Source organism: Citrus clementina, unplaced genomic scaffold (assembly GCF_000493195.1).
Source record: "Citrus clementina cultivar Clemenules unplaced genomic scaffold, Citrus_clementina_v1.0 scaffold_3, whole genome shotgun sequence".
Lineage (NCBI taxonomy): Eukaryota > Viridiplantae > Streptophyta > Magnoliopsida > Sapindales > Rutaceae > Citrus > Citrus x clementina.
The window spans coordinates 48,050,954-48,075,329 of NW_006262339.1; the positions used below are offsets into that span (position 1 = coordinate 48,050,954).

The 24,376-nt window shown below is 34.8% G+C and overlaps 4 protein-coding genes and 1 non-coding gene across 9 annotated transcripts; 3 read left to right on the forward strand and 2 right to left on the reverse strand.

Moving 5' to 3' along the window:
- The first annotated feature begins 9,870 nt into the window (after window positions 1-9,870).
- LOC18047543 (transcription factor bHLH13) lies at window positions 9,871-12,662 on the forward strand. Its single transcript, XM_006444763.2, has one exon. It carries the CDS (start codon window positions 10,569-10,571, stop codon window positions 12,408-12,410), a length of 1,842 nt encoding a protein of 613 aa, XP_006444826.1. The 5' UTR covers window positions 9,871-10,568; the 3' UTR covers window positions 12,411-12,662.
- A 3,079-nt stretch (window positions 12,663-15,741) lies between these two features.
- Window positions 15,742-18,715, reverse strand: LOC18047544. Its single transcript, XM_006444765.2, has 4 exons — window positions 18,171-18,715; window positions 17,952-18,057; window positions 17,431-17,521; window positions 15,742-17,208 (listed from the first exon to the last, which is right to left on the reverse strand). The coding sequence occupies exons 1-4, from the start codon at window positions 18,459-18,461 to the stop codon at window positions 16,344-16,346; spliced, it is 1,353 nt and encodes a 450-aa protein (XP_006444828.1). The 5' UTR covers window positions 18,462-18,715; the 3' UTR covers window positions 15,742-16,343.
- On the reverse strand, window positions 18,670-18,741 carry TRNAQ-CUG. Its single transcript has one exon. It is a non-coding gene; the product is annotated as a tRNA-Gln (tRNA).
- A 314-nt stretch (window positions 18,742-19,055) lies between these two features.
- LOC18047546 (cytochrome P450 703A2) lies at window positions 19,056-21,223 on the forward strand. Its single transcript, XM_024188899.1, has 2 exons — window positions 19,056-20,124; window positions 20,360-21,223. Exons 1-2 carry the CDS (start codon window positions 19,198-19,200, stop codon window positions 20,996-20,998), a joined length of 1,566 nt encoding a protein of 521 aa, XP_024044667.1. The 5' UTR covers window positions 19,056-19,197; the 3' UTR covers window positions 20,999-21,223.
- A 1,182-nt stretch (window positions 21,224-22,405) lies between these two features.
- Window positions 22,406-24,358, forward strand: LOC18047545 (cyclic pyranopterin monophosphate synthase, mitochondrial). Of its 5 annotated transcripts, XM_006444768.2 has the most exons (4): window positions 22,406-22,670; window positions 22,799-22,833; window positions 22,983-23,092; window positions 23,491-24,358. In XM_006444768.2, exons 3-4 carry the CDS (start codon window positions 22,991-22,993, stop codon window positions 24,082-24,084), a joined length of 696 nt encoding a protein of 231 aa, XP_006444831.1. In that variant the 5' UTR covers window positions 22,406-22,670; window positions 22,799-22,833; window positions 22,983-22,990; the 3' UTR covers window positions 24,085-24,358. The 5 variants fall into 5 exon arrangements, with proteins under 5 accessions (XP_006444831.1, XP_024045758.1, XP_006444832.1 ...); XM_024189990.1 differs by having other exon boundaries at window positions 22,406-22,833; XM_006444769.2 differs by lacking the exon at window positions 22,799-22,833 and having other exon boundaries at window positions 22,406-22,726.
- The last annotated feature ends 18 nt before the right edge of the window (window positions 24,359-24,376 follow it).

Sequence of the window (24,376 nt, forward strand, 5' to 3'; positions counted from 1 at the left end):
CGTAAAAATTTCTCTTTAAACACATGCCATTATATTATACAGACTGTGACAGCTTTTAAGCTTCGACCACCTGTAACATTAATGAGATTAAAAATTTGAACTTTACTATAAATATACTTGACTTATAATACTCTCAATAAGTTTGTGATTGTAAATATAATATACATATCAATTTTTAAAAAAACAAACCTTGGCAGTTGGCATGGCGGGGATGATTGCACTTTGCTGTCCCGCTAGTACAATAACTTTACTCCGAAGGTTGCCACGTAGTTGTTAAATGTCTGCTTGGGATTGGCAGGGCGGGAATAATCCAACAACAAATGGGGTAGAGGACACTGTTAACGCGTTGTATAATTATTACAAAGAAAAAGACAGTATTTCTCAGCTCTCAAGTGCTTGCCCTGATTTTCCATTTAACATAATGCACGCATTCTGGAAATGCCTCTCTATCTTAAAACACAAATTGCTTGGCGGTTGGTAGAGACTAAAGTATATGTATATTAGTTATTTTGACGTAGAAATTTCATCACCAGAACCCTATAGCTCCTGGTCCTGGCTTGCCTTACCTGCATGATACAATTTCTTTCCTGATAAAGGATTTGTTTATTAGTCTTTGATAAGATTTATTAAGATTGATGATCGTTTGGGGTAGGGATTTCACCAAGCCACGCGTTATAAGGATTAACTCCCTCTCAATTGAAATAACAAATGAGGTTAGACTTGATTGAAAATTTGAATTTAGTAACCTACGATCTGCCTGATTCCATTATGTGATCTAAATAGTAAAATTCAAAAACATATTTAGGAGCTGATAAGGCCTATATAAGCTCCTATTGTAATTTTGACTATGACTATAGTTTAGTTGACTAGTAAATTTGGGTCTAAACAATAATGACACATGCTATGAACAATGGTGTGGGAGCATATTACACTACTAAATAATGAAGAGTCAATATTAATGTAGGATTATTATAGCCAAAAATATGTGATTAGGAAAAAAGTGAGAAACCAATATTATTGAAATTGTGTTTGGAAACTGTTAAAGAAAATGCTTCTCAAAATGAATTTGAAAATATTTTTTAGAAGAAATTTAAAAATATTTTCTTTGAAATTATTTTGGACAAAGTAATTAAAAAAAATGGTTTGAAAATGCTCTTAACTCTCTTCAATTCTCTCTTGGTTTTACTTGGCTCAGGGGAAAACAAAAAAATGAAGCCTTTGCTCTTCAATGCGAGCCTCTATTATATCCGAAATGCTGACTTCAATTTCAACAATTTCGGCTTATTGGAGAGCCAGACGGAGAAATAAATTCATTACTGCTGCGTTTACTTTTTGGATTGGAGTGAGAATCCTTGGATTAGGAGTGTGGAGTTGGAGTGGGAGTATGGTGTTTACTTAGACTAAATGATAGTATGGATTGTCAATCAGAATCTTAATTATTTGTTTACTTTGTCTTGGATTGAGAGTAAATTATTTTAAATTACTATTTTATCCTTATGTACATAATTATAATTTGTAATTAAAAAATTAATAAAAAATATATTTGGAAAATAAAATAAATATTTTATTATATTTATAAATTAATAATAATTACTAATATTCTTAATTATGTAAATCATAATTTTTTTATTAATTTAAATTTAAATTATGTGAATAAAAATTATTAATAATAGCAACACAAATGAAATATTATTATTGATAATATAGTACAAAATTAATATTTTTTTAGAATAAAATATTTATTATTATTAATTAAATAATTAATTAATATTTTATTAAAATTAATGTTTAATATTATTAATTTAAATATAATATTTATTTATTTTTATTTTATTAAATTTAATAAAATAAATATGATATAATTATTATTTTTAATAAATATGATATTATTTATTTTATTAAATATGATATTATTTATTTATTCATTTTTATAAGGATAAAATGGGAAGAGGGGGGAGTGGGAATCCCACTCCCCACTCCAAAATTGGGTGGGACCCACAGATTCCCACTCCCACTCCCTCATTTTTTAAGCTAAGTAAACACTGGAGTGGGAGGAATCCACACTCCACACTCCCACTCCAGAAAGTAAACACTGCCTACATGCATTTATTTCCATTCGTGCTTGCATTAAATCTTACGCATACTTTTCCATACATTAAGTTCTTCAGTGAGCATGCATTTAATAATGATACATGCTTATCAAAATGAGCCTCTTTAGCTTCTAATCCTTTATTTGTAGTTACTATATCCTTAAATTTTAATTAAAAATAAATAAAATAAATATTCAATGTATGTGAATCAGTAATGTATGTATGCATATTAGGATTTAGTGTTTTAGACTCGACTCATCTTTTAGAATGATTGGTACTCTACTAACTTGTTTCACAAAACATTGAATTGTTGGCTAAAGTCTCCTAAGTAGGCCTAGCTAGCTAAGAATTCAATGCAAATTGAGCCGTACTTTAGTGTATTTATATTTTCTAAACCATAGTCCACAATGATTTTCCTAACACAATGGCTTGGGTCTACCATGAAATATGTTCCTTATTGGTTGATTGGACTTTTTGATTAATAAATGTAATTTATAAAATAATATAATATTATTATTTAAATAAATATAATTTTATTTATTTTATTTAATTGAATATAATATAATATTATTTATTTTATGTTATTAAATATAAGGGTAAAAAGTGAAGAGAGATGAGTGGATTCCCACTATGGATGGCAATGGGGTGGGGTGGGGGTAGGAAGACCTATCTCATTCCCCACCCCATTTAAAATTTCGCCTCAATTCCTCACTTCATTACTCATTTATTTATTTTATAGTAGATATAGATTTATGATTTTAATAAACTAAAAATTAAAGACTCAAATAAAATCATTTCTATATTATAAAGTATTTAAATTATTTTAAAAGAATCTCTAAATGTTTGAAATAATATTAAAATTGAAAAATGTTTATAGGAGAGCAGTATTTTAAGAGAGAAAAGAAAACACAACAATGTTTTAGGTTGAATAAAAATTATATTATAATGTTTTCTTTTAGTTATAGCTCATTTATGTCAAGTAAAAATAAAATAAAATCTATTAACTAACATTGTAATTCATAAAATAAAAATTATTAAATAAAAATTAAAAAAATATTTATATATAATGGAGATTGAGGTTGGGGTGTGGTGGAGAGTACAAAATCAATCCTCACCCCATTAAGAATTTGAAAATTATTTTTTCCATATCCCCCTCCTCATTCTCCAAAAATTATTTAAAATTCACCCCATTTGGGGTGGAGCCCCATAAGACCCCAAACCCATGGAGAATTTTGCCATCCCTAATTCTCACTCCCACCTCTCTCATGGGAGTGAGAATCCAACTCTCCACTCCAAAATTATGTGGGGTCCACGGAGTGAGATTCCCACTCTCTCCTTAAAATTTATAAGTAAATACCGGAATGTGAGGAATCCACACTTCATAAAGTAAACACAACATTAATTAAATATAGGAGGTTGGAAAATTGCGCTTGCGTCCATGCATGATTTGTGAAACTACAAAAGTGCATGATTGATAAATGTTAATGTTTATTGCTCTTTTCAATTTATTATTCCAACTTCTTAATAATATATAATTAATTTACAAAAGAAATAATAATATGTATTAAGGCCTAAGATATATATAAACTATAAAAAGTTTAAGATGAAATAAATTTATTTTTCTAAATTTGTTTAGAACAATAGTTTATTCTTTAAACTTTCAATAATAAAATAAATTTGTCAATAATAATATGTACTTTTTGGTAATTTTAATGTACACCATATAATTAAGCATAATTTACCAAAACATGTATATCAAATTATTTGATAATGATTTCTTAAGAATTTAAATTTAGTAAACATATAATCAAATTATTAATCTATGTTAAAAGTGACTTTTTGGGAATATGAAGCAAACCCCAAAAATAGTCTAAACCAAGCTGCTAGTGTCGATACTGAAATTGCCAATTATTAATTAGAAGTATGAGCTGCATAAAGAGTTATCCTAGCATTTGAAGAAACATCAAAATTTTAAAATCAGAGTGTGGAGTAAAAACTTTTTTGCATCAATGACACAGTATTTCACACATTTGTATTCACATCTCAAATGTAACTAATTCAGAAGTTATAATAGGTGTGATTATTTGCAGTAATTTGCTTTTATTGAATATGAAATCAATAATTTGACTGCATAAACATTAGTGCAAATCGTATTAAGTTGGGTTTTGAAATTGATCCAATGATAATAATCTTTTGTGATTAAAGTAGTTGAAGCAGTACCACAGATGATAAATGGCAATAAGCCTAAAAAATTCATCCTTAAACTACTAGCCATAAACGAATGGTGTCGATATATTACGAAGTACACCGCACACGTGTATGGAACGGTCAAGTTTCTTTAAGCTAAATGCTGCGAGAACAAAACTACGAGAGTTTTGTTACCTTACATAATAAGCTAAATGCTGCGAGAACAAAACTACGAGAGTTTTGTTACCTTACATAATAACTTACATAATAAAGTAACAAACATCAATAAATAACAAGCGTTAGATTTCAATCTAACGGCTATAAAAATATTAGGTAACAGTAATAAAAGTGACGAGGAAGTAGGAATGCTTGCCAAGTCTACGATGTTTGTTATCTTATAATATAAGGTAATAACGGCCAAACTATAAATGCATCATCCATTTATGCTTCCTTCAAATATCACGAACAAAAAGGTGTGTAGTATTAATTTTTATTTATTTAATATTTAAAAAATTTGTATTGAACCTTCTCTTTAGGCGAATTAATCCATTCATCCTTCAAACAAGATCACAACAGAGAATCGCAGACTTGCACTGTTAAAACTCAAGGCCCAAATCCAATCCACAAAAACCTAATGGGCCTCTGGCACGAGTGGTTCGGCTTCTGGCATAAATTAGTAGTACGTGTGGATCTGTTCACACCCCATTCAAGGTCTTAAAAAACTCCTTTATCTGCAAGATTTCTATTTTAACGTTGGTTTGGCTCTGACTGGATTAAAACTTTAAAAACGAAAGGAAAAAGAAGACGAAGAAGATGAATAAGAAGAGGAGAGGGTTGAGATTTATTGGAACTAATACACGACTTTCTCTTTACGGGAAACCTATCATTAATGGGGTTCATTTAGAAGTTTGTTTATGGAACCTTAATAGTTATATTTAAAAAAAAAGGGGTTTCTTAAGATAAATTAAGGGGCAGCAACGCAACACCAGTCTCAAAGAAAAGATAAATTATTGTAGTTAATGATTGAGCATTTCTATTAATACTAAATTCTTATTTATACACACTAGTAGCCTCGTGAAGTTTAAAAGTCACTTTCATGCCACAGATAAAATCGTCAGCAGACGAATTCAAATGAGTATATTTATAATTAGAGAGCTATTGGGACCAATTATATCATTTTTTTTTTGTTATAGTGCAGCTCATAATTCTATTCTATGATTGACGTGTATCATGTTTTAATACCACAAGAGAAATACCAAGAGATTAGTTAAAAGGGTATAGACAATAAGATCGAGTTGACTTAAAAATGTAACATGTGTCGTATGTCTCTTGAATTTGCTGGCTTTTGAATGGCTCAAAAGATAGAGCCGGGCGTAATACTTTAATCACAACTCCCTTATTACAGCTAAAGCTTATAATTATTAATTTTTTTTTTTACACTTTAATTTTCTACAATCTCACTGAAAATAAGATAAAATCCCGAGAGACGAAAGTTATGTCTTTGGAACAATCGACAAATGTTTTGAAAACGAAACGACATCTCTTGACTCTTGCACACATGTGAACTAAAGGAAAAAGAAAAAAAAAAACACATGCTAAACATAGCATAGTAGATAGAGATGGATCAACCAGATGCAAAGGTTGTTGTTTGTGGATGGAAGAAAAAACTTAGAAAAATAAATAAATAAATAAGAGAAAATCCCTAACAATTGTTATTTTTTTGACTAATAATCAACGATTATTAAGTTATTTTACGGATAGCGAACGCCTTCCCAACCAACCCATTTCTTTAAGAATGCCACAGCCCGTTTCTTTAAGAATGCTACAACACAAACAATAGGAATCTGAAATAATTCAAATAATGTTTTTTTAGTGCTCTTAAAAAGTGTACAAAGTTTAAATAATGTGTGTACATAATTTTTTTTTATTAAAAAAAACTAATATAAATTGTAACACTGGGGTGTCCGTACACCACCCTCTTCTTTTTAATGCATGAAGTTTAGAGACCAAACGGCGGGTTGAGAGTAGAGACAAGTAAACCGAACAGAATTAGTATTTAAAATCATTTTATTTAATTATTGGAGCACAATTTGTTTAATGATTCCTTGATTACGTCACAGATTTTATCACTTGACATTGTGGGAACCGACTTGACTGTGTCTGGTTGCTTTGAATTAAAATCGCTTCGAATCTTGTTGACGGTGGCAAACCGTGTTGGACTATCGGACACCACACGGAACATGTTTTCAATTCTCAAATCGCAACCAGAATCACGCCGCCCGCGTGTAAAGCCTCAGAGACCAGACAATAGCACGTGAATTTGTGGACTTCTCTCTATAATCTATTCTTTGCTCACACTGATCAAATCTTGCCCTTAAGTTTTGTCAATATTTTCGTTTTCAAAAGAAAAATAAATTTTGATGCCGTCATGAATACAAAGGCTTGAAACTCATAACGAAAAGTGTTGTAATGTGTACTCCCCCCGACTAATTAAAGGAGTGTTTTTTTTTTTCTACGGTCTGGTAAAAATCAGATTCTTGAATTTTCCACATTTTATTTAAATAAAAACCGGTCTTATTTAATTTATAATCTGCTCTCAGTGCTTCCTCAGTGAACCGTCCAGATTATTTTCATATATTGAACTTTGATGTCACAAATAGCACGCAGAAAGCCTCTCTGGTACGTTCTACGGACGGTTTCTAGCATGTGAGTGACAGCATGTTACGCTAATTTATGTACACCATTTCACTTGTGCTGTCAAAAATTTCAGTTTGCAGGTGCAGCACAGAACTCGTGTATGCTGAGATATAATGGTGCTTTTAATTTCACATTAGGAAATCGAAAATCCGACGTCATAATAATGAATAGCGTTTATTTGTCAAAACGTAGGTGCCAAAATGTGAGTGAAATATATACAATCTACAAGTTTTTAGGATTAAGAAAGATTAACGTAATTTTCATACGAATAGGGAATTAAACTTTCATTCCTTAAATTTTCTATTTTATACTATCTAAATTTAATAATTTGTTGTTAATAATAACAACAACAACAACAACACCACCGCCGCCAACAACAATAACAATAATAATAATCTTATTATTATTGTTATTAACAATAATTATTTTGAATAATAATAATAATTATAATAATTATAATAAATAATGATAATATTTAGTAGCTTGAATCCCAAAATAACATAATTACATCACTAGTAATACTGCTTATTCTAATTTTGATTTATACTCCGAAATAAACAATTTATTTCAATTACTCGCATCATAAATGTTATGCATTTCAAGAGGAAAAGGACAAAATGTGGGAGAACAAATCATCAGCTTCCACGTAATACATTGAGGCAAAATTAACGTGGAAATATCAAATACAGGGCACACACCAAACACGTTACTCCCAAATTTTACGAAGCTCACTATTGAATGCTCATCACGTCCTTCTCAATTCTCATAACTCACCCTCGGTTCACGTTACTATCACGTGCTCTTCACGAGATGTAACAGTTGTCTTATTGTGGTGTTTACTTTTTTTTATGACTGTATTTTATTTTAGTAAGTTTATCGGTCGTTCGATTTGATCGAGGATGGATTGGATTTGGATGGCGAAAACGTGTTAAAAGTTTACTGTGGTGGACACGTGGCCTCGATTACTGTAATAAACGTGTATCATTTGCAGAGGTGTGAAACAGCCGCCCAAAACGCGTGTCCAAGAGCTGGATCGCGTAATGATTCTCATTGGACGGTCGTATTCACGCCAGCATTACCACATGTAAGGCGTTTTTGATGTTAAATAAAAGTTCTACTTCAGGGACCATTGGAGGGTGCCTTACACGCGCCATTTACTGTTTGGGACTTTCAAAGATTTAATTTATGGATGTTTCACGTTGCATCACGTTGATAATTTGTTTTACAATCTAAACCGTTAATCTCATGGTTAGTTTTGTCAATGCTCGGACCCACATCATTAATCAGAGGGAGGAAGATGTTAAATTATTTTATTTTACTTTTTTTTTTTAAATTATCATTTTATATTTTATAAATATATAATTTTTGTTATCACTTTCGATTTTTGTTTGCCTTAGATTCTACTCAATCTGGGGACCACGTTGTTCTATTATATTGCATTATGGCTCCTCAAAAATAAGTAATAATAATAATAACTATTCGGATTATAATATTTGATTAGCTTTCTAACCTCAAGCTTATCAAAAGTAATTGTAATGTCGTAGGAATTCTTTTTGTTTTTTTTTTTAACTTTCAACATCTCATGATAAAAAATTTCAAAAAAAAAAAAATGATGATGATCAACGGATGGAACAAAATCGAATGGTTAATAATGCGTAATCGTGTTTCCTTTAATTAATCCAACGTGCTTGGCTTATGGGTAGGACCCATTCTTGCTCTACTGAACCCTCGTTTTACCCTTTTTCCTTTTTTTTTTCGCATACCTCACAAATTTACCAACTAAATTTACAATCTAAAACACACGATACATGGTACGATGGAATATGTAATAGGCTATTGGGTGGCTTGTATGTTAAGAAATAATTTGAAATTAAAAACGGATCCAATGCCCTATCAAACATTTCCATCAAACATGTATTTCATCTCTCATAAATTTTTTTTAATGTAATTCTTTCCAAGAAAAAAGGATTCTAAGAGTGGGTTTAGAATTGAGGTTGGTCAGTTGTATTTTAAAAGTTACAGCACTAGAATTATATTGATATGAATTTTTATAGTGAAAAATCTATTATATCTTTAATAATTTTATTAAAATTATTATTTAAAATTTATATTTACTACATATTATTAATTTATATTTTATAATTATATATTTTTTATAATAATTGTACCTTAAAAATTACAGCACTTTAATTTTTTTAAAAAAATCTAAATAAAAAATCAAACATGTCAGGAGGAGCATATTAGATTTAAGCAAAAATTGGAGTTGTGTTTAGTTTCGGGACATAACATTTATTACTATTTCAAATAGCCATCTGCACAACACCTTACCATATACCCCAACACAGTGTGCAGTGTGCAGCCTATTTAACACTCTTGGGTTATTTTTAATTTTTGGTTATAATCAAAGATCTATAATCACTTTTAATTAACTATTAAAGACATGTAATAGACACCAATAGTTTCGGGACATAACATTTATTACTATTTCAAATAGCCATCTGCACAACACCTTACCATATACCCCAACACAGTGTGCAGTGTGCAGCCTATTTAACACTCTTGGGTTATTTTTAATTTTTGGTTATAATCAAAGATCTATAATCACTTTTAATTAACTATTAAAGACATGTAACGTATTAAATAAAATAAAAATAAGTGGAGTCACAAGGACTACGTGCATTCGAACTTAATGCGTGCCACTGTGAGACATGAGAATCACGCAAATTGATGATGGTCTTACTTTTCATTAAAATCATCAAATTTCTTATGGGAAAAAACAGTTGCTTTTAAAAGTCCCATGAATATGATAAGCGATCAAAGATGATGGGCAAGTGTAACGAACAGTGGACTCTCAAGCGTGTGAAAAAAGCCTCTTTTTTAAGTCATTAAAACATTTGAAAATCAACCAAAACAAAAACGTTGCCGACTGGTACCTCAACCTCCAACCATTGAGTTTGAGTTAACTCAAATGTCTTAACCATGGTTACTTTTTTAACTCTTTAGTCTACTTACTTAACCACGGTCCAATTATGCAGTGATGTAGAGAGAGCGAGCGAAAACAAAACAAAACAAAACGAAATCACCTGCATTTCTCTCTGGCACGCCCCTCTATTTCTCTCTCTTTCTGTTACCTTTTTCTTTTTCTTCATTTGGGAAAAAAATTCTTTAACCGATTGTGTGTTTGTTCTCCGGGAAAACTTGTTTCCGAAATTGAACTGTTAATTTTTTTCCGGGAAAATTTACAACTTCCTCAAGTCTCACCGCTCAGCTCTGCCTTTTGCTGTCTATCACTATCCCAAATTGCTTCCCTTGACCGGTGTGTATAAGCTTTTACTCTTTCGATTGATTTTAGTGTATTTCCTTATTTGGGTTTTATTTATTACTTAGCTCTTATATATAGCTTGTGAGATCTGAAATCATAGGGATATCCTCTCATGTAACAATAGCCATGTGGGGTTTTCTTATTTATTTGAATGTGTCAAATTTCAGTGTATAGGTATTGGTTTGTTGGGTTTTAGAGTAGATTTGATCTGGGTTTTTGAAAATTGTTTAGCATTAAATTGTTTTGGGGCCTTTTTTTTTTAAGGTTTAGATATGAAAATAGAGTTTAATATGGGAGGTAATTTGTGGAATGATGAGGATAAGGCTATGGGAGCAGCTGTTTTGGGAACAAGAGCTTTTGATTACTTACTGACGAGCTCAATTTCGAATGAGAACCTTTTAATGGCTGTTGGCAGTGATGAAGATTTACAAAATAAGCTTTCTGATCTCGTGGACAGGCCTAACGCGTCAAATTTTAGCTGGAATTATGCTATCTTTTGGCAAATTTCGCGGTCTAAGTCAGGTGATTGGGTTTTAGGATGGGGAGATGGGTCTTGTAGAGAGCCTAAAGAAGGTGAAGAATCAGAAGCTACGAGAATTCCTAATATCAGGCTTGAAGATGAAACTCAACAGAGGATGAGAAAAAGGGTTTTGCAGAAACTGCATACTTTATTTGGTGGATCAGATGAGGATAATTATGCTTTGGGATTGGATAGGGTTACTGATACTGAGATGTTCTTTTTGGCATCTATGTATTTCTCCTTTCCTCGTGGAGAAGGTGGCCCAGGCAAGTGTTTTGCCTCTGGGAAGCATGTGTGGTTATTGGATGCCTTGAAGTTGAGTTCTGATTACTGCGTGAGGTCTTTTCTTGCAAAGTCTGCCAGAATTCAGACCATCGTTTTGATCTCGACTGATGCTGGGGTTGTTGAATTGGGCTCTGTCAGATCAGTACCAGAAAGCTTGGAATTGGTGCACTCAATTAGGGCTACCTTTTCTTCAAACTCTTCTTTAGCCAGGGTTAAGCCAATGGCTGTTGCATTACCAGTTACAAGTGAGAAGAAAGATGAGAATGGTCTGTTTCCTAATTTGGGCATTTTGGACAGAGTTGAAGGAGTTCCAAAGATTTTTGGTCAGGAATTGAACAACTCGGGCCATGTTCATACCCATTTTAGTAGGGAGAAACTTGCTGTTAGAAAGATGGAAGAAAGGCCTTCATGGGAAGCTTACACAAATGGAAATAGGACTGCATTTCCGGGTATTCGAAATGGTGTTCATGGTTTTAGTTGGGGAAATGTTCAAGGAGTGAAACAAGGGATCGCAACTGAAATCTTTGGTTCGCAAACTAACAATTTGCAAGAGCTGGTTAATGGGGTTAGGGAAGATTTTCGGATTAACCACTATCAGTCACAAAAGCCAATGCAAATGCAGATTGATTTCTCTGGGGCTACTTCGAGGCCTAATGTGATCGCCAGACCACTGAATGCTGATTCTGAGCATTCTGACGTGGAAGCTTCTTGCAGGGATGAGCGTACAGGCACAGTTGAGGAGAGAAGGCCTCGGAAAAGAGGTAGAAAGCCCGCAAATGGAAGAGAAGAGCCTCTCAACCACGTGGAGGCGGAGAGGCAACGGCGTGAGAAGCTAAACCAACGGTTCTATGCATTACGAGCTGTGGTACCTAACATATCCAAGATGGATAAAGCATCGTTGCTGGGAGATGCCATTGCTTACATCAATGAGCTTCAAGCAAAGCTAAAGGTCATGGAAGCAGAGAGGGAGAACCTAAGTGGCAACTCCAGAGACTTGTCTGCCTTTGAGTCGAATCCTAATGTGGAAAGTCAGAACCGAGCCCCTGATGTTGATATTCAAGCTGCCCATGATGAGGTGGTTGTAAGAGTGAGCTGTCCTCTTGATTCACATCCTGCATCAAGAGTCATCCAAGCTTTTAAAGACGCACAAATCACAGTTGTGGAGTCAAAACTTTCTACTGGAAATGATATGGTATTTCACACATTTGTAATCAAATCTCAGGGATCGGAGCAGTTGACAAAAGAGAAGTTGATTGCAGCATTTTCCTGCGAATCAAGCTCAATACAGCCATTATCATCAGTTGGGTAGCGGCAGTAGCAGTAAGAATGGCATTTAACTTAGTGATAGCATAAAATGTAGAGAAGAACAATTCAAAAGTTTCTTCTTCGGTTTTGTTATACGGCAAAGGATTCTGAGTGGAAACAGCAGGTCCAGTTAGAATTAGAAAATAACTACTTATTGACATTTAGGGCAGCAATTTTTCTGTGAATGTTTATATTATACATATTTTGTCATAAGGAAGTTTTTTGCAAGATGAATTAAATTTGTAAGTTTAACCAACTCTATCATCGTTGGTTATTAAGAAACTGATATTACTATTATTGTTTTTTTTTTAATGCATATTGCTCCTGTATTTTGTTCTTTGCCAATTAATGTGCATTATCGGTAATTCATTGATGAATTTGATGTAATTTGAGTTCTGTTTTTCATCTAAGGATAAAGTGCTTTAGGATTTTTCACTAGTTTGCTTCAGTAATTGTCAGATTGAAGATGATAAAATAATTGATACCTTTGGAAATATACAGTTATTGCGTTTGCCTTAAAAATCTTTTCTATCTATTCCCTATTGATTGACTCACCCACTAAATGGGTAATTGGTTGCTGGCTTGTTCCAAATTTCGGATCATCAGCTTCATGATTTATTTGTTAAGTTTCCAGAAATGTATCAACAGTTGGAATCAACAGGAGAAAGCAATTGGAGGGAGGCAAAAAATGGTGAGAAAGTTTTAGATATAGCGCATCTCTTGAACTGTACTTTCCAATGATGCGCGTCCCATGATTTTTTTTTTTTTTGGTTTGTGTAAGACGTCATTAGACATAAACTTGGGACTGTTTGGCACACTTACCAATGATTTCTCTTCTGAAATGTTGGTAACACAAATCTTTCCTAATGGAAAGGGATGGAGGTGCTTCATTTGATCATTTGACCTCAATAATGGAGCTAATTCATGCATGAAAATGGGTCATTGATTGTGCTTCGGGGTCGAATATTCTATTTGGTTGTGAGGAATTGCTGGATCTTTATTTGATTCTCAAGAGATCGAAAACCCCCGTTGGATAAAAATGTATAAAAGTTTCTGGCAAACAAACAAACAAACAAACAAGCAAGCAAGCAAGCAATAATAGAGTAAGATTCTCAAATCAAGTTCTTTAGCTTTTTCTGTCTCAGTAACCAACGGAAAACGCCTTGAGAATTTAGATGCACATGGAAATGCGAAGGGAACCATTTTGTTGTTAAAATCTAAGCCATCCCTTTAAATTTCTCCTTTCTATAAAGAGGATTTGAGGTATCTCCACTCCAATCTCGGCAGAAAAAAAGATTGAAAGTAAAAGGTAAACGAATGAGAAAATCAGAGGGGAAAACCAAATGTGTCCGGAATAGCTTGTATAGCAATCAATGATTATTGATTTGCATAAACAAAATTGAAAACACTAACGAACACAAAAATTATGGTGTGGTCCATTGATCTCCGCGTTGCGCCCGTGAAGATATTTAACCAATGAACTAGCATTGACAAAATGTCATGTGGTACATGTGCAGTCTTCCAGAAAAGCTCTCAAGTCAAAACTTTGAAGAACTACACCTAAATGGGAACGCCATGTTGATTGGTAACCAAACCAAAACCCAAGAAGCCCGTGCCCGCTGCCATGCCACTCAAAAGTCATTGCATGATTATTTCTTTCCTTCCCATACCACAGTTTTAGGATGAATCTTTATCCTCAGTTATTCAATTATAACCACAAACTACTTGTTTATAACCCACAGTCACAGCATGGAAAATGGACAAAGGCTGATGAAAACATGCGGCCAAAACATGGCTCACAAAATTCCATATACTTTCATCTAATGTCCACCGACCCATTAAATCACATCTGGGTCCCCCTTATTTTTATTTTCTCTTCATTTATCTTGTTGAAATTTCTCTCTTTCCCTGAGACCCACATTGAGTTTCATGAGGATTACCAATGTGAGAAGTGAGAACGAGCACAAAGAGGCGCAAGAGCGTGCCATGTGATTGTTTAATTTGGCGCCTACGACTTTTAGTATAAATACAATTCTATCTCTATCCACGTCAAACCTTTAATTTAGTTGTGTGAACGCCTGTACCAGTTTGGTGTCATCTTGACAAATAAGATATTATGAATTTCAAATTTCATGATTATATTATGAATTTCAAATTTCATGATTCACACTTGAAAATATATAATTTATTTATAGCATTGATCATTGTTAGAGATAAGAAAATTTAACATGGCCCGATTGCCTAACATGAACGCAATACGAATAAAATATAATTATTAAATGGATCGGGTCTGAATCAACAAGTTTTTTCATGTTAGGTTAAGGTTAAAGTTCTTATTCCATTTATCCGATTATTATCAATAACATGTTTATATTTTCTATTCTAAATTAATTTAGAGATTTTTTTTATTAAAATTAAAAAAATTGTACATAATTCTCTCTTTTTGTTTTTATTTTTTTTGAGGATGAATATATACGCAGTGTTCCATTTTTAAATTTTTATTTAGATTTAGAACTTCAATAATATAAATATGTAAATTTTGATAGATGTGTATAAATATTAAGCGGGTTATTAGATAATTCACTTATTTTCCGTATTAGGTTAGATCCCAATATTTGGACACGATTACTAAATCGTTTGGATTGATATAAATTTGACACGATACAAAGCTAGCGCGACATGAACATGACCCAATGATCCATTTTGGCAGCTCAAGTTAGAGCGAGCTACCAGTATTTTAGTTTATACTAAATATTGTTAATGTCGAGAATATTGAAGAATTTGATTATCTTCTTTTTTATGAGGAACAAGATTCACAAAGGAAACGTTCGGGGAGCACATTTCATTGTGGCAAAACAGATTTAATTTCTAATGTGAAAATCAGTTTGTTTGTGTAGGAATAATTCCAACACCAGGTTCCTCACCATGATAGGTAATATTAAATGTTTAGGCTGCAACTGTTTCTGGATTTTTCAATTTTTACTCCAACTTCAGTTTCAGCTTTGAATTGACCTCTCCATTAATCTCCCACTGAAGAGAAAAAGCGAGAGAGCTCTTTCTGTAAATGATAACTTGATTTACCTGTACACAAGCCACGGAGAATTTGACTATTAAATATTATTTTAATAACTGAATTAAGAAACAAACGAAAAATGAATGTCCAGAAAAAACTCACAGATTGCCGAACACATCTTGGGACCGTTCGGCACTTGACATACAGAAGGCAGAAACAGAGCGTGGACTTCATGGAACTGTTTTCTTTCTTTAATTATAACTAATCATGTTGTTTTGTAACTCTGGTTTGAATATTTACAATAACAACAACAACAATAAAGTGTCGGTGGTAATGATCGGACTTTGGCTTAATTCCATTAATCGGATACAAATGATCATTAAGGTTACATCATTGCATCTTAATCAAATATTCATTGAACTCAATTCTAGCCAGACTAGTTGAGGACGAGCGAGGGTATCAACAGGCAAAAAAAAAAAAAAAAAATCATGAAAATTTACAAAAAAGACTACGTTAGGCCAGCCAGGGAACAAAGTCAAGAAACCAAGATCCTTAGCAAGAATGATCAAAGCTTGGATAAAGAACAAAAGTATGCAAACCCAAGCCGAATACAATTGACAAAGACCATCCAAGGCTGATAGCTTGTCAAGACAAATAGGTTTGGCCATTGCAGTGGAATCTGCTATACAGTCTATTCATGTTCTTGGGTGAAAATTTTACAAGCAGCATTGCAGGATTTACATAAGATGAACACTTACTGAAAACTAGGGCTCAGCAGTCCAGCAATCTTCCTGTGGAAAATTATCCTGCAAAGCTTTGTACTCCCAACTCTAAATGAAATCAAACAGCTACACTGAGTTGGTTTTAACCTGTTAGTGGAAATCAGCTATTCTCCTACTCTTATCAAACTTGTTAACCTTTGTATCAGCAGGGGCAGTTGTCGTTAATTTCCTGGTGTAGCCTCTTATTGTGACAATGTTTGGCCACATGCCCCTTCTTCCGACAATTGTAGCAGACTACAGTCTTGCTATCCATCTCTGATTCTCGCCTCTTCTTGCTCATCTCTCTCATCCTTGGACCAAAATTTACAGCTGGAGATAACTCTACAAACTTGGAAGGCTCTTCTTGCTTGTTATGGCTACGAGATTCTTCCTCTGCCTTTATATGATCCATCAACATTGTGAAAGTAAGGTATTCCATTCGCATCAACTTAATGCAGAAGTCCTTCCAAGACAGGGGAAGCTTGGAAAGGATGACGCTAACATGAAAATTCTCATAAATCATCATGCCAGCAGCAACAATGGAATCAGCAATCTTATTCAGTTCTAGAGCTTGCTCAAAGACTGATTTCTCATCAAACATCTGAAATTCAATGTACTTCTTAACTTGAGATCTCTTTGTTCCAAATTCCTCATCAAGGTAAACTAATTTCAGCTCTTCCCATAGTTCTTTGGCACTACTGGTTCTTTTTGAGTACTGATAATAAAGGTGATCAGATAGAAAGTTTAAAATGTGGTGGCGACATATGTTGTTGTCATTCAACCACTTTCTTTCAGCAGCCTTGACTCTTGTTACTTCTTCAGAGCTAGCTTGAGGGCATAGAGTAACAATAGGGCATGGGTCAGTGAGGACATATGCAACCTTTAATTGCTTTAAAAGAAGTTCTATCTGTTGCGCCCAGACCCGGTAATTCTTCCCATTGAAACGGTGGAGCTCAGTGGGAAAAAGTTCAAGAGGTGAAGTCACTGAATTTGCCACATCTTTGTTTTGTTCACCACTGGATTCAGATCTACAGTATATCGATTACATGGTTGAAGTCAGAATCATTTTGTTACCTGCTTTATAGGCAGAAAGTGATTATAAAAAAAAAGCCTTTAAAATGAGGACATGCTCAAGTACATACTAGAACATCATTGTGTCCACTTGAATGTTTATTTCCATTTTAAAGCCAAGAAAACCCGCATACTTGATATCAAAAAATGACTTCAAACATCAATGCAGTATCTCTCACCTTAACTTAGATTGCATCTTCACAACAGCTTCATCTATTGCAGGGAGACTTTTACTGAAGGCTCTCCATTGTTCACTAGTCAACGCAATTCCTAATGTAGAGGGAGGAAAAATGCTTTTAGAAGTAAAACGTTAGTGTGATTAAAAAAAAAAAAGGATAGTTGATGATAGGCCCCAATAACTTCAAAGTTTATGACAAAATTAATATTATAAAAGAACGTAAATTGTCGAAGAAATGTACTGTATAGACAGCATACGGAAGGCCTCAAAACTTGAAAAGTATCATTGTAGCAAGGGTTCCAAGCCTGTGAGTGCAAGGTTAAATACAAGCTAACAAAATTTCTCATTCATAACAGGTGACGGGTAATTCTTGGAATACTGAGTACTAGTGGTACGGAGATTGTTAAGGCACCTACATGACAAACTCATAAGCGCACACTTTAAATATAAATGCATCAATAAATTATTTCTCAATGTCGCAGAGTTGTTGCAATTAAATATAACAGGAAATGTATAGTTCACCTTTAGCTGTAGGAACCAGCTTTCCGTCTCTTCGAAAATATTCCCTAATTGATACAAAAGCTCTCCCTTTGAATTCTTGAATTGCAACGGTCCTCTTGTTTGAGAGCTAAAGAAAATTTAAAAGAACAGCATATCTCTAATATATATAAAGGGGGAAAAAGAACCCAAAAAAATTATAAAATATGTCAAATATTTTAATTTTATATATGTTTTGTTTACCTTGCAAATAATCGAATCGCCGTCATCGTTAATGCGTTTCCCGATCTGGGCTCGTTGCTCTTCAACTTCCAAATCCGGTTCTATACGATTGTCTGTGCTTTCGGTGGTGGAGAGCAAAAACGACTCAACAACTCCTCTGATAAACCTCTTGTGATTGGCGTCAGAGAGGTCTATTCCCAGTCGCTCAGAGGCCTCAACACGGACTTTGAACTCAGTCATCTCCTCCATGTCGGAATTTTTCAGTACTTCCATCACTGTTTGTCGGATTCTTCCTTCATTTACTGTTTCCATCTTCCAGCAAGCGAAACGAATAGCTAAAGTAATAGAATTCCTAGTTGTAATTAATGTTTTGAAAGCAATTAGCAGCTAAAAGCAAAATATTAAAGCTAGGCCTGGGGTTTGAATCCCCCCCAATTTTACTTGCTAGGCTGGTTTATCACCCCCATGCAATTAATGTCTTGACTTTTGAGAGTAATTAACATCTAAAAGCAAAATAATAAGGTTCCACCGAGATTTGAACTCGGGTTACTGGATTCAGAGTCCAATGTCCTAACCACTAGACCATGGAACCGATTGTTGGTTAGGCTTTAAAATGTTTTTATCAACTTCTTTCTTGGCCGGGTTAGGATTGCATTTCAAGCGGGCGGGGTCGCGGGGGTATCATGTACTTTGAACTAGGGGTGGGCATAAACATGCAAACGCCATTTCTTTGAAGTTGGAGACCATTAAGTATCACCACTCATTGCATGTTCTACCAACCAATAAAATTTGAATCGATTTTTTACTTTTCTTCTTTTCTTTAATCAACCATTATCTATGGATAAAACACTGCATTTAAAGATTGTGGATGTTAATAATCTATATATATACAGACACTCACACAAACACACACACACACAGGAGCAAATATTTGAGATGAAAATTGTGACATCATGTTAGGCTTCTGACTGAAACACATTTTGCCAATAGATGAATGAACTAGACAAAAATATCTAGTTTTTATTAGCTCAATAAATCGGTAGTAGTCATGGACTTCGCTACATTTGCATTAATTCTTCTATTTTCATCTATCATCGCCGACATTATACGCCGTTTCCAAAACCAGAAGTTCTTTCACCAGACGAAAAGGCTTCCTCCAGGCCCACCAAAATTGCCCATCGTTGGCAACCTTCTCCAGTTGAGCCAACTGCCACACAGAGATTTAGCTTCATTGTGTGACAAATATGGTCCATTGGTCTACCTTCGTCTAGGTAGCGTCGATGCCATCACCACTAACGACCCCGACATCATACGTGAAATACTTCTCCGGCAAGATGAAGTGTTTGCTTCCCGGCCACGGACACTTGCGGCCGTCCATCTCGCCTACGGCTGCGGAGATGTGGCCTTGGCCCCGTTAGGCCCGCATTGGAAGAGGATGCGAAGAATTTGCATGGAGAACCTCTTAACAACCAAGAGACTGGAGTCGTTTGTGACACACCGGGCCGATGAAGCCAAACATCTTGTTCAAGATGTTTGGGGCCGGGCCCAGAGTGGGAAGCCCGTGAATTTGAGGGACGTGTTGGGTGCATTTTCTATGAATAATGTGACCAGAATGCTACTAGGGAAGCAATATTTTGGAGGCGGATCTGCCGGCCCAGAAGAAGCCATGGAGTTCATGCACATAACTCACGAGTTGTTTAGGCTTTTGGGAGTGATTTATTTGGGTGATTATTTGCCAATTTGGAGGTGGGTTGATCCTCATGGATGTGAAAAGAAAATGCGGGAAGTTGAAAAGAGAGTGGATGATTTTCACACCAAGATTATTGAAGAACATAGAAAGGCGAGAAAGGACAAGAGAAATTCAGTTAATGAAGAAGATGGTGAAGCGATGGATTTTGTGGACGTTTTGTTGTCTTTGCCCGGTGAAAATGGAAAAGAGCACATGGATGATGTCGAAATTAAAGCTCTAATTCAGGTCATTTATTTCTTACAACTTCTAATAATGTATATAATTGAGTGGCTTATATATATATAGTCATGATTTTATGCGCACTATTACTTATAGTGTGCAATAAGATCCATGTCGAGAATTTAATAGTAGAATTGTGAGACCGATAAAATATCTCCTACTAATAAATTTTAACACCCATAGTGTATGTTGGCAGATATATATATTTTGAATTATATGTGTAATTGTGTGGCGTTTTTAGGATATGATAGCGGCCGCAACTGACACTTCAGCTGTGACGAATGAGTGGGCAATGGCAGAAGTGATCAAGCACCCACGTATTCTTCGCAAGATTCAGGAAGAGCTTGATTCTGTTGTAGGTCCAAATCGAATGGTCAATGAACAAGACTTGCCCCACCTTAATTACCTACGATGTGTAGTACGTGAAACATTCCGCATGCACCCTGCCGGTCCCTTTCTCATCCTCCACGAATCTTTACGCGCCACAACAATTAACGGCTATCACATTCCAGCTAAGACACGTGTCTTCATCAATACACACGGGCTGGGTCGAAACACCAGGATATGGAACGACATTGAACAGTTTCGGCCCGAGAGGCACTGGTTGGCTGACGGGAGCCGAGTCGAGATAAGCCATGGAGCCGATTTCAAGATACTGCCATTTAGTGCTGGTAAGAGAAAGTGTCCGGGCGCGCCGCTTGGGATTACTTTGGTGCTAATGGCTTTGGCTCGGCTTTTTCACTGTTTTGATTGGACACCCCCGGAGGGTTTGAGGCCTGAAGATATTGATACAAGTGAGGTTTATGGGATGACCATGCCAAAAGCCCAGCCATTATTGGCCCTTCCAAGGCCGCGTTTGGCAGATCACATGTACCACTGATTGGTCCTCCAAATAAATAACACTAGACTTAAAAACCAGATTGGAGGCGATTTCACTTCTTTTGTTTTTTTAGGTCACTGAAGCTCACTTTTGACTTGTAGTTAGATTGCATCGTTATTTCCCTCGAAATTTAAACAAATCAGGACTCAGGAGAGCTTTTCGCGCAAGTGAGTTAAAGGGTGTGTTTGCCAGACAACTCAGAATAATGTATTAGAACCATGTGTAATATATATATATATATATATATTATAATCTCACGTTCGGTTTCCATACACATTGCATAAGTAAAAATTTAATGCAAACCCATATAATCTAAACGGGAATGGGGTCGGGTTTAGTAAAATCAGCATAAAAGTAAACATTTACATAGAAATTATTAAAATGGACTAATGTTATTATTTTGTTACACTAAAAATAATTAGAATTCATTTTAAAGCCAATTATTCAATAAAGGAATAGTTTTATTTTATTTTTTTCAACTTTCTATTTGTATGTTCCATAAATCATTAGCATTAAATACCAATTAAAATTGTTAAGATTTTGTTTAACAGATAAAAGTAGAAAGTCATTGTTCTGTTGTCGTAATCAGTGCTCTTGCCAGTGATCACGCAAGTATATCATCGGATTGGAAATTTAATGATCTACCCAACGGGGTTCATTTCATCGGCATTGGATGGGTGATAGAGGAGCACAAGTCTCTTGAAGAGTACGTGAAACTGTCATTCAATCGTCAAACAGCAGCTGGCACGGTGCACAATTACAGGAGCATTGGTCATCGTTGGCCAATCTATCATAAGAATGTATTGCTGCATCCCAGTTTGCTTCGCCGGCGTTTTGGCGGCCACCAAACTTTGGAGGCGCATGCGTAGCCACTACTTCCCATTTGCCCCTCGTAAAATCATCATTTTGCTGGGCGAAACATTTGGAGTTTGATCATTTGGGGTGTGTCGCAATAAGAACAGTTCATCGGTTGTTGTCATTGCGCCGGAGACAGTGCCGGTTTCCGACGATAATTTTCTTTTCTTTTTTTTTATATTCTGGTTAAATTCAAAAATCAAAATATTACTAAATTTCCTTATTTCAGTCCAGGGGTATATTTGAAAATATATTATTAAGTTGAGGATAATATTGGGATTATGCATTACAAAAATCAAATTGTTAAAAAGCCTAATTTCTAAAAGCAACTCCAATTAACTTTCAACATTTAGTACAAAAAGAGATTATTTGAGAATTAAATTTTTTATTATCTGATAATTTAAAACAATCTCAACCATGCTCTAACTTTGATTATATGAATAAAAATTAATAGAAGCACAGAGGTATGCTTCTCCCCCTCTCTCACTCTTTTTTTTTTTTTAATTAAAAAAAAATCTTTTAGAATATCACATTGTAATTATAATTTTCTTGCACCGGGGCGGGCATGGTTAGCAGCATAACAGCAAAACAAGAAAGGACTTGAAAGAAACATTAGGCTGCTGGCTGATGGTGGTGGAAGTGTGAGATAAAATCTCTCTTTTGTTTGGATGCTTCTTCCTAAATTCTCATGGTTCTGTCGTACGAAAAGTATTTCCTGTCTATGAAACGGCGTCGTACTACTGATTATAATATAGTTGCTTAATTCTCCTCTTAGTTGCTTTGTTTGGTGATGGTGGAGGAATTACAATTTACACAGGTCCTCGAGTCTCAAGCCTTCATCAACCTTCAGCCTCATTGATCGTTTCTTTTATCGTAAAACATTTTTTATAATCGCAATCGAATAACGTTGTTTTTTGCTTTCTCGCTGTTCTTGTAATTTCGTAGGTTGAGCTCCTCGTTTCTGACTCAATGACCTTAAGGTGTTCGCGAAAACGCCTAAATGAAAGCAGAGTTTAAAATGAAAATCTAATTAATACAGCAGCGATTCATCTCTTTCTTTCTTCAAAGTTCGCAGTTGATAACAGAACTTTCTTCGAGAGTAATGATGTTTTTCTCAAATTGCTTGCAGTTGCCATCATGATTCTTCGTCGACTTGCAGCTGCATTTCCTCACTCAAGAAGGTTCTTTAGTAGTAACAGTAACCATGATTTTGCAAGTGCAATTGTGGATCTCAACAAGGTAAGGCACTGTTGTATATTTTATCGAAGTTGATTCACAAAGTTTATTCTCGTAGTTGTTGATATATAATTTGATAAAGGTCATCACGTGCACACATCGCGCCAGCAACTTTGTCGCTGAATAAAAAGCATAATGAATCTTGAAGAGTTCCCTTGTGATTGATTTGAATGAATGATTGAAATATAGGATCCGAGAACTCAATTTGAAAATTAGTTAGTTAGATCCATTTAAGATAACAATAATGTTGGGGATCCCAGCAGCTTTGTCCCAACTTGAGTTCCAACTGTCATGTGTCAAGATTCTTCAAGTTATTATTTTCTTTTATGTATCTCGTTCAATTTCTGAGGTAGATTCTAATGTCAAGACTCTTTGAATTTATATGATAACCGGGGCCTCAGGAGATGGAATCAATCTTTGGTGAACCTCCTACTTCAAATGGGTTTTCTGGTTCTGTAAGTAATGATTTCATGGCTCAAGAAGCTCAGTTGACATCTCAAAAGATTTGTGATAGCACACCTGGCCTGACCCACATTGGCCGGACAGGAGAAGCACAAATGGTGGATGTCTCTCCAAAAGAAAATAGTCAAAGAACTGCCATTGCTAATTGCAAGGTAATTCTGGGCAAAAAGGTGTTTGATCTGGTCTTAGCAAACCAATTGGCCAAGGGGGATGTCCTTAGTGTAGCAAAAATAGCAGGCATTAGTGGAGCAAAGCATACCAGCAGTCTCATCCCACTATGTCACAATATCACCTTAACTCATGTTCGCGTTGATCTTATGCTGAACTCTAAGGATTTTAGTGTAGACATTGAAGGGGAAGCAGTGTCATCAGGGAAAACTGGGGTTGAAATGGAAGCTATGACGGCTGTAACTGTTGCCGGTCTAACAGTCTATGATATGTGCAAGGCTGCTTCAAAGGATATTCAGATTACAGATGTAAGGCTTGATAGAAAAACTGGTGGTAAAAGTGGGGATTGGTGCAGGGAGAAGTAATGATATGTTTGGTGGAAGAATTCAATGTTAATACTGTCAAAAATCATGGATGCCCATACTTATATGAGCTTCTAGGCTTCAGAATCAGAAGTAACATGGTTTATTTTTAATGAACTTTCATGGCAGAATTCATGCTTGAAGTGAATATTTGTTACGGTCAATTTAGTTTCTTCACCTGAAGCAAATATGAAAATTAATGGATTGCCATCCTCTCATTTATGTATCTTAAACTGATCTGATCCATGCTTCAAGATAGGTTTTTCCCACTTGCTTCTCTTTTATACATGTGTTG